The sequence below is a fragment of the Drosophila rhopaloa genome, unplaced genomic scaffold, assembly GCF_018152115.1.
Source record: "Drosophila rhopaloa isolate 14029-0021.01 unplaced genomic scaffold, ASM1815211v1 contig_2, whole genome shotgun sequence".
Lineage (NCBI taxonomy): Eukaryota > Metazoa > Arthropoda > Insecta > Diptera > Drosophilidae > Drosophila > Drosophila rhopaloa.
Window position 1 is genome coordinate 20674671 of NW_025335083.1, and position 16954 is coordinate 20691624.

Consider the following 16954-nt stretch of genomic DNA (forward strand, 5'->3'; position numbering starts at 1 on the left):
TGACTGGAACGCGAGCCAAGATCTGGAATTTAATAAATATTTTACACATATTTAAAACGTGAAATTTATCTTGAAACTGAAGGAAGGAGAATTTATTTACCAGATAATCAAGAATTTTTTATTTAAGTTGCATAATCACCTTGAAGCTATTTTATTTTCTATTAAATAATGCCAGGAAAATATTACATACTAAAAACATCAAAAAATGTTGTTTATTTTTGAAAAATTTAAAAATAAATTTAAAAAAATCTTTAAACGATAATTGTTATAGGTATTTAAAACTTAATATAAGTATAGGTGTATTTCCATGTAGTAAAAAGTAATACCTATAATCAAAATTGTTTTCAATTGATTTAAAATATTATTTTGATTATTGATGTAAGTCTCCCGATCATAATAACCAGATCGTTATCTCTTCGAGCCTCAATTAAATTCATAAGGCGCAATATTGTTTACAACATTCATGAGACGACTCTTTTTTTATAACTAGCTATTTGGAAAGGGAAATTAATACTTCCTGAATACGAATTAGAGCTCAAGGTTTTTCATATATTCCTTCACCTTGGTCACAATTCTTCTAAGTTCAAAGTGAGCTCATTATAAACATATACGTATGTACAAACAACCGCTGAAGAGATAATGCTCATAGTCGTACATGGCAACTATATAGCAGGTACATATTTCTTGACCAAGGTTCCGACGATTATCAAAAATGAATTTTAAAAAATATTCTATATGGGGCGATGATGTCGCAATTAACTTTCATCACTCGGCTTTCTGCACCAATTGTCGAGCTCCAATTTTAATTGTATATACATATGTAAGCTTTATCAGTTCCGCAGCCCAGAGTCCCATCCTCTCTAGGTCAAGAATCAATCGGTTCAAGTCTGAGTTATATGTGAGTCTTATCAACTTTTCACCGATTCCTGAGGCTTTAAAGCGCGGATCCGCTTGCCCGATTGCATTAGTAGAATTTCAACCGCGAGTGTCGAACGTTTTTCCGGAGGAAAATAAGAACAAATTACCACAATGAATAAATTGCTGATTTTGGCCCTTTGTCTGGGTGTGGTCTGTGGAGGTAGTGAAATATTTCTAAAATTAAATATTCTTTAAAATTACAAATAAAAAGTAAAGTGCGTACATATGTTCAGATCCTGTTTTTTGGGCTGCTTATCAGCTCCGGTGAATCTCAGTAATCTTAGTGTCGTCAGCAGCATTGTTGGTTTTTCCCTGAATGAAATATTTACACAACATCTTGGGAAAATTGTGTAATTTACTAAAAATGTGGCGCGTGTGGCGATAAGAGATTGTAAATCTTTCCAAAGGGTATCATTTTCCCTTGAAAAATACAAAAGTTAGAATGTATATTTTCAACTAAACCATTGGAATCGAGTTATATAAAATAGGAAATTATGCGTGGATTGTGAATTATATTTGATGTTTATATTTTCGAATTGGAAGTTCAGTTAACTGAAATGACAAATATTTATTTCAAATTTTTAATTGTATATAATGTGAATAAACTTTAAATTTTATTTCGAAAATTACCCCTTTAACAACATTTATATTTTCGCACAGTAAATTTTGGATCATTAATTTTTATACGCACTCTATTTATAATCAAAGAAAATGTAATTAATCTTGATTTTTTTATCTTTACAGATTTCGAGGGCAGGTAAATTGGTCTAAAAACTACTTATTCGTGACTTAAAGTTATAATGTGTTTTCTATTCCATAATTTTGAAATATATTTAGAACCAAACGCGATGATTTTCAGTCTCGGTAAGTGCCGTGTGGCAAATGTTAAAGATCTTTCTTTTTTTGATTCCAAAAAAAATTGAAATTTCCCCATTGGCTAACATGACACTTTAAAATTTAAATCAAAAGTAAATCGAATGGTTAAAAAGATGTTTAGGTAGAGAACTGGGTGAAAAACTTTCTAAAATCAATCATAATAACAACAAAAAAATGTTTTGTAATTAATTTTTACAACTTATTTTCAAATGAAAACATAATCATTTTTTAAATCTATTATATAATTTTTTTTACCGTTTTGAAATTATTTACTTGCCAATAGCGTTTTAGGTTTGAAACTTTAAAAAACTTTATTTAAGTTTGTAGTTTTCTTTTTAAATAGTCTTATCATTTTTAGTGTTTTTGATTTTAGAGACTGTTTAAAGCCCCAGTTTATTTTATTTCCTCTTTTGAGTATTATTTATTAACTTTTTTGGTAAAATCTTTAGCCACAACAGTGCGCACCAGCAGGCGGTGGAGCTGGCACGCAGAAACTCTGGCTACAATGGTGGCTACAGTGGCGGCTACGGTGGTGGCTACGGAGGTGGCTACGGAGGAGCCTCTGGCCAGGCTGATGGCTCCGCCAGCTTGGGAAAACTGGACTCCTACGACTCTGTGGGTGCGACCGAATCAGCGGAAGGTGCACTCGCTGGAGGATCAGGAGGATCAGCCGTCGAGACTTTGGGTGGAGCTGGTGTAGGACTTGGTGGTGGTGCTGGTGTGGGACTTGGTGGTGGAGCTAGTGGTTCCTTCGGCGGAAGCAGTGGCTCCTCTTTTGGATCTGGTTTCGGTACCCAGAATGCTGGATCTTTTGGAACCCAGAATGCAGGATCTTTCGGAACCCAAAATGCTGGATCTTTCGGAAGCCAGAGTGCTGGCTCCTTCGGCGCTCAGAATGCTGCCTCTTTCGGCTCCCAGAACGCCGCCTCTTTCGGCTCAACCTTCTCCACCAACGCCGCCTTCCAGAGCAGCTCCGCCTCCAACCTCGCCCACCAAACGGGCAGCAATGTTGAGTTCGCCGAGAACGCCAATGCCGGCAACCTGGTCAACTTCGGTGGCTCCAGTGGCCAGCTGGGCGGAGGCCAGGCTGCTTCCGATTTCTACAGCCACGAGAAGACTGTGGTTGCCCCACAGCAGACGTACACTTACTCAGTTCCCGGCTCCTCCCAGCGGATTATTCGTACCGAGGAGCATGTGGTGGAGCAACCTCGCCAGGTGGTGGTCCAGACTCCAGTTCAGACAGCGCACTACTACCAACGAAAGGTCACCTCCACTGCCTCCGCACCGCAGGTGGTGCAGCCATCCGCCGGTTTCACCTATGGATCGAATGCCGCCTCCACTTTCGGAAACAATGCCGCCTCCACTTTCGGTAGCAATGCCGCCTACAAGTTCGGTAGCAATTCCGCCAGCACCTTCGGCAGCAACTCCGCTTTCAACAGCCAGTTCGGACAGAACTCGGCCCTCACCTCGGGAGTGAACTTCCAGAGCGGCCAACTGAACCAGCTGCTCAACCAGGCCCAACAGGGTGCCCGCCAGCAGGCCTCCTCTTATGGTGGATCCTCGGCCAACCAGGTTCAGGCCGGCAGTGGCTTCAATGCAGGCTCTCAAGCCGGCTACAACAACGCCTTCCAATCCGGCTTTGGCTTCAACTCCGCCAGCTCCTTGAACTCCGCCAGCTCCTTGAACTCCGCTAGCACCTTAAACTCCGCTAGCACCTTAAACGCCGGAAACAGTGGATCTCTGCTGAGTGGATCCCTGCTGGGCGGCAGCCAAGGATCTCTGCTCTCGGGACAGGTGGGTGGACAGCAGGGCCTGCTCAGTGGAAACCTGTTGGGAGGCCAGCAGAACTTTGGACTTGGACTCAACGCGGGTCAGCAGCTGGCCGGATCGGGCAACTTTGGCGCCGGATTCGGAGCCGGAGCGGGCAATTCCGGCAGTGGCTACCAGACCAAGCAGTGGGAGAAGCAGGCCAAGTGGTCTTCCCAGTCTGAGGTAAGTCGTTATTTATATTTTCCAGAAAAAAATAATTTATATATAATACCTAACACAGAAAACGATTATTACTTTAATGCTTTAGCAAAATATTTCTTTAGTTATTTTAAAAATTTTAGACAGTTTTAATTTAAAAGTTTTACTACTGAAATATCAAAAATCTTTTATTTAAATTGTAGGAAGTCTAACATTTTGTATTTTGTATTAAATGCTGTACTTATTTTAAAGGTTTCAACAAATATTATAATTTCTTTTTACCTGACAATGTTCTAAAAAGTACTTTGGCTCTCTTTTAATTGATACTTTCTTATTTTGGAATAATTATAAACATTTTTACTTTCTCTGTAGTTCGATTCCAACGGCAAAGTGAACAACTACAAGGATCTGGCCACCGGCGAGAGGGAAGAAGTTGACATCAACGGCAAGAAGACCGGCTACCATGCGGCCACAGCCTCCGTCGACGACAACGGCAAGTTCGGCACCCACAGTGTTCACTCGTAAACGACGACCAGGGTATGCACCCAACACTAGAAACCTTTCGTGTTCTTAGGGAGTGGACTAATCAACTCCAAATGTTTTTTGTAAAATAAAGTTAAATGAATTGTTTAAATGTCAGATTTTATGTTTTATTTCGTATTTTTGGGTTATAAAAAATTGCAAACTAAAAGGTTTTTATAATTTCCGTCGAACAGGTGCTTACCTTGCATCTTATTTTATTTGAAAAAAATATATATAATCACCCATTGTTGTAGGAAAAATAATTTTGATAATTTATGACGTTTAGTAAGGTGATCTTATCCCACTTATTACTTCGTATATTAAACATTGAAAAAGGTACTGCAAAATAAAAAACTAAAACGACTCTTTATTAAAATAAACCAATTGTGGATAGTTAAGAGCTAGGAGGAAGTGTGATCGGAGGGGAGGGCTCCTCCCTCAGGAGAAGGGTCTCTCCAGTTTTCCATCCACCACCTGGACGACGCCGCTGTTGATGACATCCTTATGGTGATCCGCCGGCTCTCTTCTGGCTTTGCTATCCCGACGACGCCTGAAATCCGCAGAGGACATGCAGTAGCAGGGCTTCCAACTGGGCCGTCGATAGATCTGGCCCTGCTCCTGCGGCACCCGCTCCGTGGTCCAAACCGGGACGTAGTGCGTCCACGTCTCACCGTTCCTGTAGATGCTGCCCGCATCGGAACCTCCGCTGGTGTAGACGTTCTCCGGATAGTATTGCGGATAGTAGTCACCGCGATTGGATCCTGATCCCTGATAGCCACCTCGATTTCCTCCTTGGTAGCCACGCTGCTCGCCGGAGAAGTTCGGATTCCACTGGGATTTGGGATCATACGGCTTTCGGGTCTTGTGCTTGGAGTCGCTACCACCACGACCCTTGTAGATGGGAACACTGGCGTCCTCTGTTTGGGAATTTAGGGATACCAAATTAAAACCAAAATATATGTTAATCACACTGATCAGCCAAGTATTATTTCCTATAAAGGTCAATTATAATTTCTAAAATGAATAATAGTTTGATAAGTTTGCACAAATTAAAATAATAATTTCTTTTGAAATTTAAAGATTCCCTTTCCTATCTGCTGTAAATATGTATATATTGTTTAAAATATATTTTAATATTGTCTTATTTTTAAATCATAATTCGTATTTAAATTAAGGCCCAAATAATATGTATTTAAATTGTAATCATTTGAGAATTTGTCTTGTAGCTTTGATTTGTTTAAAAATCGACTTTCTTTAAATTAAGTATTTTAATTTTTAGCTAATGAAAATAATTCTTCCGACATTCTTTTATATTTTGAATTTTAATTTTGAGGGGTTTTGATTGCTTTATGTCTAAGCCCTTAGTATTGACACTTCGTGACACTTTTGCCAAGACATCTTGAAGCCCTGCTCCAATTTTAATTCGCAAATCCTCGACCCATTATTTACTTTGGTGCGAAAGAGGGAAAGTGAAATCGAAAGGACCACTCACCCTTGTCGCCCTGTTGCTGAGCGGAACTGGTCTCGTTTCCATCCGGATCGGAGGTTATCTCGAACGTGATGTCCGTGTGGATGCCCACACGCTTCTTGTGCTTGCCCAAATCCGTAATTTCCACGCTCTCCTTGGACTCTTTATTTATTTTTTTTTGTGTCAATTCAGAGCGCCGTAGGGAATCGAGTTTGTTAGTTTCTTTTTTTTTTTGGTATTTTGCATTTCGGCGTGGGGGAATTTAATTACCTTTCGTTTGCTGCTGTCCATCGCCGGTATCGACGGTGACCCGAACTCCATGGATCTTGGGTCGATTTCCCCCGCTGGTTGTTCCACTGCCGCCCCCTCCGGAATTACCAGAGCCCCCGCCTCCACTTAAACTTCGTCCTGTTCCCGGGTCGTAGCTCCCGTTCATCCCAGTTCCGCCCACCTGTCCTGGCTGCCCGGGTAATCCGGTCTGATTGTTGCTGCCATCGCTCTCATCGAAATCCAACTTGGAGGACACTTTACTCGCCTGACCTGGTTGCCAACGCCATCATCGTTGTTTGTTTTCGGTTTAGCATGGAAATTAGATTTAACAGAAATTTAATTAAAGTTATGCAAACACTATGGACTTCCCCCCATCCCCCAATCTTCTCCAGCCCGGACTTTAATCGGAGGAATTGGAGCGTGTGTCAGTAGTCCACGGGTCCATATAAGTGGATGCAATTAGCACACGCTGACTTATTTATGGATATGCACCGCTCGTCGAGTCGCCGATTCAACCAACTGAACTAATCTGGAACTTGAGCTGCTGCTGACCGATTTGAGGTTGCACTTGAATATGCACGGCCACAGCCACAATTATGGGATTAGTCGCAATCAGAATCGGATTTCGCTGGGGGAGTGACTACCAATTAGGTGGGCAAAGGGTCGTCCTTCGATGAGCCAAGGACTTTGCCTTCCAGAGATTCGAGTGCTTGTAATCACTGCGGCTTGTTCAGTTAATTCCGCGGCAATCCCATCATTATTTCGTTTACTTTTGGGGTGAAATTTTTAGTTTTAATTCAAAACGATAAGCTCTTGGATTTTCAAAGGGAATTAGTTGGGCTTTAGTTTTAATTAGTTCGTTGTTGACAACTTGAGAGTAAGCCGAAGTATTGTTATCTAAAGCTTTTTAATCATAATTCATTGCAGTTTTATTTGTATACTAAGAATGTATAGAATAGCTTCAAAAGTAAAAAAAAAAGTGTATAAAACACAGCTATTTGTAAGTAATGTCTTTTATGATTTGAAAGTTAACTTAAAATGTTCTGTGATTAATTTGGAATTTTGGATTGCCAAAATAAAACAATGATGCCTTTCGCCTACAAAATCATCACCGTCAATCAGATTAGATCGTATAGTAGTTCCCCCATTACTGGAATTTCCCTGGGATTGAGTGGCACGAAGCCACATCTATTCCCGAAAAATCCAGCTGACTCATGGAGGAACTTATTCCGCCCGTCGCGTGATTGATTGTCGACCAATTACTCTGAACAACCTTGGACACAGTGATGAGTTAGCAGCAGGCCACCAAATAACAACAAAAGGTGGGCGGTGAAAGAGCTCGTTGTTGACAGCATTTTGCCGTGGAGAACAATAAAAGAAGCTGGTGCTCTAATGGGTATTTCCTTAGGAGTTTCTCAAACAGATCTCGAGAATGGAGCGCGTCTCGTGTGCGCACTTGAAAACCGCCGACTAACAACTAAGCCAGGCAAAACGACCAAGCTGATTTCGAATATCTACGGAGATTCATTAAAATTAACTGGCCAAGCTGGAGAGCAAAAAAAAGTTGCTTTTGTTTTTAAGTCTACTTAAGTTTTAGTTACTGTTGATGTTTTTGCACAGTGAAAAAATTTACAACGAATTTTTAATTAATTTTATATTATCTCTTTTTAATAATGATTGATGGAGTTTTTTGTTAAACAAAAAACTGTTTATTCTGGTTTGAAGATCCTAATGAAATCGCAATAAGTTTAATGTATAACAATAAACATCAATTTATTATTTTGAACATCTTAAAGATGTTACCTAATATTCCTGCATTATATATAGAATATTACAAAATACTTTTTCAAGTGAGAGCTGAAGTATATTACATTTTTCAAATTTACTTCTTATGCATTGTGGCAAAAATAAGTTTTCGTCCGTTAGTTTTTTGGGACACTTTTTAAGTATATGGCAAAGGAAATTTTAATATTAATTTAAAGAAATATCCCAATTCTATTTCAGAAAGAAAGCTACAATATCTTATAGGAAAATCTATATGTAACAGTTTCTTAACACACTTAAATTCACTAAAAGATATTTTAGAATTATATTTTAAAGTATAAAGTATAAGTATCTGAACAAAAAGAATTTCAGTATGTAGTTGTGGGATGAGACGCTTTTTAAGTATTAAACAAAGTACACCATTTGCGTGATATTTTCTCTCAGTGTGCTTCTGTTGTTGACGGCTTGTTAGAGCTTTGCGGATAAGATCTTGACTGGGCCGAAGTGAGTTGTTGCTGTTGTTTCAGATGCATTCGTGGGTGGGGTCTGTTGCATCTGAGCGTTATGCGTAGATCAGGGCCCCGTACCCCCGATCCAGTAATTGGACCTAATCGGTTGGCTAGCATCTTTTGTGATTGTTTCGATGTAGTTTCCGTTGTATCTTGGAGATTCCATTGTATAGAGCTGGCACTTATTTTTTGTTCTCCATTCAGAGTTTTGTTTTGGGCTTTTTCATAACGCTCTCATCGTTAATCATGGGACGTCGAGCGATTCTCTATGGCCAGTTGGCAATTATATTCTGCGGCAATTTTGACAGCCACCAAGCGATTATCATCATTAGCCCAACGAAAAACCCGCATACGAAGTTCATCTCGTCTCAAGTTCAAGTTGGCTATGAAAATAAATTGCGTTTTATTCGAAGGTTTATCGAGTGATTTTTTTGGGGGCTTTCTTATTCGTTGGGTAATCTTGGGCTGCATTGTTTTTCCTCCCCTAAGCTCGGTGGTGGTGCACTAATGAAGCACTTTCTCATTTGTCAAGCAACGCCCCCGAATCAACCACTTCCTCGAGAAGGGGAAATTGCATTAGATGGATCTAGATCTCCCCATAACCGCACATGTTGGAATAATAATGTCGGGCCAAACAAATGTATAAGCCATAAATTCCACAACCCCCATCATCGTACAGTAGTAGTCGTGGTCCAGTGGCAATTAATTAGCAATTGCATTTGGCGCTGTCGTTACGTGTGATAATTAAAAGGACTCCCCCGGTATTCTGGCAATAAGAAAACGAAAGAAATCCTGCAAATGTATGGCCATAAATTGTATGGCCTTTTGGGCCGGCCAACAGATCCTGGCCCGTCTGCAAATGCACTTTAATCTCGAATTTATCAAGCGTAATAGTTTTGCCCCTTCCTGCGGTTGGGTCGCTCTAGAAGGCTTTTGTAATCTCAGGGATAAGACGGGCATACATGTGGACACGTGGGGAAAGGCACATATCAACTGAAAGTGGGTGTTTTTGGACAGTGGGTTGGCCCGAAACCATTAAACAGATGGATTTCGTTGTCAACCTTTTTATTACAAGGTATGAGTGGTCCAGAAACTCGAAATGATCAGGGGTATAGTGCATTCGAAGACAATGCTTCCGAACTCACAATTTATTAATCCTACCACGTTTTGCACTGTCCGTTCTATAAATCAACAAATTTATTAATTAAAACTCAATAATAATTAAAGAATGAACATTAAATTCCTAGCCGCAATCTGGGCTTAAAATTATATTGTTAGTTGCTTGCAACACAGAAATATATGGATGTTTAAATCTGATTTGTAATATTTTGAAAACCTTAAAAAGCAATTCATCTATTAAGATTTTTACACAGTTTCAACTACAATATTACAAATGTAAAATATTTTAATATCACTATTCCAGTTCCTGTTTATTTTCTAATATATTTTCTAATAATATGGTAAAGTTGTTTTTAAGGGCCACCAAAGAAAGGTAACTATAAGGTATCGAGTCGCCTTAATTTATTTTTCCTCAGCACTCTGACTAGTTTAATACAGTGCTTGTTGACTCCATCTCGGTGGGTCCAATCCGAGCCAGAATCAGATCCCCATTTGGACTCTGGTTTCGACCGCTTCTGACTGACAGCTTCTTGCCAATTCTGCTGCTGTTGATGTTGCTGCTGCGGTGCGTTGTTGTGTGGTGGCCGGCGATTTGCATAAAGTTTTGCATTTGCTTACATCAACTTAATTCTCATTGTTTCTATGCATTTGTGCTGAACTGGACGGACGGAGGAGAAGTTCAAGTGCGTTTCCAGCGAGTTGCTTGCATAATTCTATGGGCACTTCAAGACCAGAAAAACTTTTCACTCGAAAATCTGCTGGAGAGTGGGGCTGCAAAACGCATTCGGACAAAAGGCATACTTTCGGGCTGTCCTTTGAATGGAAATTGGATTTTTGATATACTCACTTTGATAATTTTCGGGGGTATCCAAGCAGAGTTGTGTTGTGTCTGACTTGAACACAGTCGGTTCTTTGTCCATAAATGTTAATTACACAAAATATTTGTATAATGGCCGGCAGAAGGCCGAGCAGTCACCTATCTAACAGATGCAGATACAAAGATACAACATGTTTGCCTAACCAAAGACAATTACCATTGTTTTGGGGGAGCCGACAAGGACCGGTTTTCGCAAACAATTAAACTGGCAAAATCAAAATCGAAATTTACTAATTTATGCGTCTAGCTGCCAATTGCAGTTTATACAATATTACTTCTGCCATTTCCCTTTCCATATCTTATTTTCCAGACCATGTCGGCGTGGGCCATCCTTGAACTAATGAAATAATGGGCCAGCCGAATTAAATTATGGCCGAAGCAGTCCCAAAGGATTCAGGTCCCAGGACTCGCAGGACAATAACTAAATTTGCACCCACCCGGGTACCGAAATTTTTTGATTGCATTGTTGCCGTTTGATTTGCAACCACTCGAGGAAAGGCCACCACCCATCCCATTTGAGGGCAATTCGACACCTTGCAGGAATACCACCCCACATCCCCTCATCCCCTGCGATCCCAGCGATCCACATCCACATCCGCATCCGGACTTCCGACCCTCATTGACTATTCACACTCTTGTATTTCTACATCGCTTCGTATTATTACAATTTTTTCCTCCTTTGGCTGTATATAAAATTTTTATTATTTGCTCGTTTACGGCTTTAGCATTTGCTCTTTCCCCCCTTCTGGTTTTCCCTTCCTCTGTCTGCCCGGGTTTATCGTTTCTCGTGTAGTGCGAAATTATCACAAAACGCATTGAATTTGCTTTTATTGTTCGCGGGTGTCGGCTGCCTTTGGCCGAAGTGGAAATCATTTTCCACCCCCTCTTCATCATGCTCCCACCCAAAATCCACAATATTACCCTGCACTTGGAAAAATATTTAAAAATCAGCATACCTTTTCTAAATATGTATTGGGCTCACTAGAGTTCAAACCATCCCGTTATCTAATATAAATAGGTTTTAAATATTCTTTTTGTCTTATACAAGACAGATTGCAAATAAAAGAACAGAAAGTTTGTTCTTGAAAAACTACATTTATTCCTCGCTAAAGCTGAGAAAATATTATTTTTAAGGCATTGTGAAATGTTTAAATACCAAGTTATTATTTTTAGTTTTCCTAGAAAAAACTGTTAAATTATTCCAAATATTTTTTGGTAGCTGTTTTTTAAGGGAAATGATATTCCATTCTTTTCCATACTTCTATATCCTAAGTGTAGATGCAGCGGAAGCCACAAGAGCCGGCTGCCTTTGCCTTTGCCTTCGTCTTATCATCCATGTGTCCTTTGTTGTGTCGCCACCGACATCGCCATCGCTGCTCCTGATGCTCCTGATGCTGCTGATGCGGTGGTACTCTGTCGGTGGATGGCAGCCACAGTGGTTCACTGCCAATTTTAATGCTGATCAAACTAAAACCATGAAAAACTCAAACAAAAAATATGGGATTAATTTTAAAAATATTTTCTTATTTGACTAACTTTAAATAAAATTCTAAAGTATTCGTGAAAAAAAAAATTATAAATAAACTCATGTGATCTTAGGCATCTAAGAATTTGTTTAATGGTAATCAGAAGTGTGATTTTATTAGCATTAAAAACTATTATTAATAAAATAATGTTTTATTTTTGTTTTAGTTAAGAAAGTGTGGTTCTTTAGATAGTCAGTTATAGTAGCTATTGAACTTATTTACATTTTAGATTTCTTCTGCATCGTGACCCACTGTGCATGCAACGATTTTTTATGCCCACCTACCCACATCGACGTAATCTGGCAGGTTGCTTGAGTGCAAAAAAGTTGGTTTAAGGCCCTTGAAAATGGAAATGTTCGGTGCTGTTTTGAGGGCTGTAGCTGCCGTTGTGGCTTGTTGACCGTCGGCCCACTCTGCTCTGCTCCGCTCCACCCACCCCCAAGGCCACCCCCTCCCCGACACTTAGCTGACAATGAGCAGTGACAGAGCAAGGGGGAAGGGGGGCGGCAGAATAGGGTGGCACTTTTAAGACCCTCTTGCGGTCGTACCACAAACCCCAGACCTCAGACCCCGGAAGTCTGCACGTCTGTTGCATCTGTCGCATGCCGGAACTAAGCGAAAAACTTGGGTGGGTGTATTATTTTGGGGGAGGGGGGAGGGGGTCTATCAACCCCCCGGGGAATTTGCAGTCGATAATGATGCGTACTCGCATTGGCGATTATGATGAGTTCGATAGAGCTGCAAGCGGCAGAACTACTCGACTTGACATGCATGATTTAGTGTCCCATCCACTTGGCCATCCAAACACCCAGTCCACACCCACACCCACCCCACGCCCCGTGACCTTCATCCTCTCTCGCTCCCGTTTTCATTTGGCAAATTGCAAATAAGTCAGTACAAAGTGCCCCGACCGTGTCGTGTGACAATTCTCGCAAATTATGTTTTTTTGTTGTGCTTCCCTCCAAATGGCTAGGAATCTGCAGCCAGCCTAATCCGATTACACTATGCAACATGGTTGGAAAGTAGCTTACCAATATTTTTAGCAATTTACTTGATATAAAATATTTTATAAAAATAAAGGGAGAGATACGAAGCTTAATTTGTCAATTTCAAAAAGATTCTTTCAAATAAATATTATGTTAATTTAATGTCCTAAAGTGATTATGATTTATGATTAAGTAACATTTTTAACCTTATAGATTCATAAATCGATTCTCAAAGAAAATATATATATATCTTGTGTGTTGACTAATATGATAATTTTAATAACACAAATTCAAAAATTCATTATGGATCGGTAATAATTTTACCTGAGGCTCTTCTTACTGGGGTTACTAAAGTTGTGTTGCAGAGTGTCCCTGCACCCATTTCTATTCCGATTCGCGCTGCACTTTTGGGTATCTCGCTGCCAGCATATGGCACACTTGGCTGCAGAGGATTCGAGGACCTCCAGTATTCGGGTTACAAACGGATCTGGAACCGGTCTCACACACGCCCCATAATTGGATTTCGATGACTGCAAATTGGTGATAATTTCGATTCGCTTCCGGGCAGCTTCCACAAAACGCACGTGGTTCGTGAAAATGCGACCATCTGCGCCCGATAGGGCAGACTCTTTATGTCTGGTCGTGACCGGCTAAGTGCGGATTGCACAAATGGACAAACGGATTGGCGGGGCCCAAAGTCCACAATGGCTCTTTGTGTCTGGCCAAACAGCCTCGATCACACAAACGCGGTTTATGGACCAAAGCTGACCCCCCAAAATGTGGGAGGTGGAACGCGAAAAGCAAAAGAAATCGCGCCTAGTACTTAATAAGAACTCTTATAAGTGTCTGGGAAATATAGAATATAGCATGAAGAACTTAGTAATTCTGACGACACTAATGTCCTTTGTCCTGGTTAAGCCTGTGCCACTTGCAGCGTAAAATTTCCCAAGCTTAAAATATAGAAGAGTTTCTAAAAACCAATTAATGCTTGAATTATTCTTTAATTATTTTTGCAGAAAAAGCTATTTTTGGTGTTGTGTTATTATTTATGATGTTAAAGCGAAAGCACAAATGAAATATTTTATAAATATAAGTCCCACAAAATAACCTTTCACCCAAAAAACACCCATCGCCTAAGTGAAATTCTTTGTTAGTAAGTATATAGTTTCCAAATAATAGTTTCCAATAAATAAATTGTAATGTTACATAACTAGTATCAATTAAGATCTTATATCATTTAATTGAGATTTCTTCTGGCTAAAAAAGCCTTTCTATTTAATAAGATATAAGACTTTAAAATTTTTTTCTTGCCACAAAGTATTTCTTTTCGCAGAACAAAGGCAATAAGTAGTTAAAATCCTGCATTTAGGCTTCTCCAAGGGCAGACACCAAAATAACTAACACCAAACGTTCCATCTTTAATCTTCTAAATTGAGTGATGATCTCAGCTTAATTACAGATTTACATGGCAGTTTCTCACTGGGTTTCCCTTTGTTTTCAATACTTGCACTAAAAATGGGGTTCCTCGCCTCAACCCCAATCGATAAGAATTTGGGGGCAGAGTGGGGCAGTCTGAAACACTCATTACACTGGATTGGATGGGATTGCGCCCACGGGGCGTTGCGTGTCAATTTATGCAACTCTCCTGCAATTTCCGGGGTATTAAAGCAATTTCCAACCCACCGGCCACAGCATATACACCCGTAGACAGGGCATGACTTAATGGGGAAGTCCTGCATGTGACTACTGCTCCCACAACGCCAGTTTGGGTGTGACCGAAAAGCCCTTCTGGGCATTTACTCCAATTCAGAAAGAGTGGGCGAATCGACGGCATCGAGGAGGGAATGTTTCGGTAGCTTACCGAAAATTGATATCACATTTGGATAAGGTGAGACTAGGCGGGGATGTAATTGCAGGGCGGCTGGTCGTTTTAGGGAGAATATTTGGGAATTTTCAATCCATCAATTTATTGGCAAACATCTACCTACATCCGCACTAAAATTACATTCATTTCTTTAATGCTAGTGACAATAAACAATCTTGATTCGCTTTTATTTTTAATTCGTTGTAATAATATATAATATAAGAGCAAAAGGAAAGTGTCTGTTATCATTAATTGATTTCAATGAATGTTATTTATCTTATTTAAAGGAGCAGCACAAAGATATTTTATTAAATTATTCAAATTATTACTTTTTGAAATGATTAATATATCTTGTAACATAAATGGCTTACTTATTTTACATTAAGTGCTTAATATATCACGAACTATTCTGACTTTAGGGTCCCAAAAACGTTTATGGAAAAGTAAACATTTAATGGCTTTTTTACCCTACAAATCAAAAGATTTTTTTTCTCCAACCATACTTAAACTAGGTTTGGCATCTCATTATATTCCAATTCCGTTTATAATCTTTTGAGAGGATTTAGCTTTTAAATCAAAGTTTTGGCACCCTGTTGAGAACCGTTTTTGGAAACTTCCACCCCAGTCATTATAGAGACAAGTCCCAAATCTTCCGGCGCAATAAAAAATACTCTTCGAGAAATACGTATAAAATGTCAAAACGTTTTAACAGCATTTTGAATCCGGTAGCATCACAATAAAATGGAAAATTCGCAGCAAGTAAATGCAATTTAGTCAAACGGGGGAGGGTCGTCAAGTCAGGCTGCACCCAGGGGGACTGTTTGATTTACCGTCAACAGGAGATTGAAAAAAGAAATTCTGAAATAGAATCAAGCGGGCCAAAGTAAAAAAAAAACACGCGCCACCAAAAAGTGAATTAAGAACTTGTGTGCTGGAACGATGCGAGGCCAACTCAACGAGGGGTGATTTTCAGATGGGGTGTGGTTTGGCTTGGGGGGGCAAATTGAGTTGCAACACTTGGCAGGTTTTTATCTACGCACCACAATCAACCAGCCAACCAGCCAAACGGCCAACGAGTCGAGGTGGGGGTCCCAGACCCTGTCAGCAGGTCACAGACCATCCAAACCACCATCCCATTCCAGAATACACTCGAAGAATTGCAATACCAATCTTTTGGGAATAACTAATCATACCAAAGCGATTAAGGTTTTAGGCATTTCAAATAATTTATAAAAGGTAATTGGTAAAAAACCTTGACCACATTTTCCGATCACATTTAGGACCGAAATGGTATACCAGTGATTTTTTAAGACATGAAATGTTTGTAATGTTTCGGAATTTAAGTTAGTTGATGAAATACATTTTTTTAATTAACAATTTTTTCTACAGAAGTTCGAACCCATTTAAAAAACTAATGAAAAATATTTGTTTTAATATTGTCAATCAAAATGTATATAAACTTTATTTTAGTAAAAAATTAACCAATATCGCAGATGATTCTCTTAAAAGTAGTACAAATTTGTTTAGAATTTCTCACCGTGTAGGCCAATTCGGATGAATTAAGGCAGTTAAATGTGCTGAGTGTAGGCGGAGTGACCAAAAGCCTAGCCAGAAACCGAAGAGAAGCAACTGTTTCGTGTTGGTGCCCGTTGATAACAAGATTTGTTTTTGAAAATTTCTGGAGGGTCGTCCTTAATTACGCCGAAAAGCGCAATGAGCAATTTGGAAATGGCAAGTGAGCAGGATGGCAGAGGTCTGAAAACCACATCCACCCCAAGCAATTTAGGTAAATTAAATTTAGAGTGAGCCCATCCTTCGATTTTTCAACAGAGCAGCGTGGAGTAGCGCTCAAAAGTCAAAAGTGTATGGCCCGTCCGGTTGATTTAAGCCAGAGATAAGGGAATTCGGAGGAGAGACCCAGACAGGACATCGAGTGGGGGGAGGAGTGGTTCCACCCTCTCCCGAACACGCATCCTTAGACAAATACTGCTATCCAGACACTCGACAACTCGCTACACGGATATTCCATTAAAAAACCCAGAGCGAATTGAACAATTTTCGCTTTATGATTTATTGTAATGAGCTTTTTATTTATGGCACGACTTCTTCTATTGGCCAGAAACAGAGAACATCTAAATTTATATTGCAGTGTCTGCTTTTGTCTGTCTTTCCCCGGCCGTTTTTTCTGCGTTTTCGAAAATTAAAAATTAATTAGGCATTTATCACTTGACTGTCTAACAGATGGCGGCTTTCCAGGGGTTTGAGGTGGTAGGTATTTGTCACAAGT

General features: G+C 39.8%; 2 protein-coding genes across 3 annotated transcripts; one reads left to right on the forward strand and one right to left on the reverse strand.

The window, feature by feature from the left end:
- Positions 1-959: 959 nt before the first annotated feature.
- LOC108038752 (fibroin heavy chain) lies at positions 960-4401 on the forward strand. Of its 2 annotated transcripts, XM_044459662.1 has the most exons (5): positions 960-1078; positions 1663-1675; positions 1756-1782; positions 2244-3786; positions 4135-4401. In XM_044459662.1, exons 1-5 carry the CDS (start codon positions 1030-1032, stop codon positions 4285-4287), a joined length of 1785 nt encoding a protein of 594 aa, XP_044315597.1. In that variant the 5' UTR covers positions 960-1029; the 3' UTR covers positions 4288-4401. The 2 variants fall into 2 exon arrangements, with proteins under 2 accessions (XP_044315597.1, XP_044315598.1); XM_044459663.1 differs by lacking the exon at positions 1756-1782.
- Positions 4402-4684: 283 nt separating this feature from the next.
- Positions 4685-7483, reverse strand: LOC108038751 (keratin, type I cytoskeletal 9). Its single transcript, XM_017115575.2, has 4 exons — positions 7296-7483; positions 6023-6292; positions 5777-5914; positions 4685-5201 (listed from the first exon to the last, which is right to left on the reverse strand). Exons 1-4 carry the CDS (start codon positions 7375-7377, stop codon positions 4723-4725), a joined length of 969 nt encoding a protein of 322 aa, XP_016971064.1. The 5' UTR covers positions 7378-7483; the 3' UTR covers positions 4685-4722.
- Positions 7484-16954: the final 9471 nt, after the last annotated feature.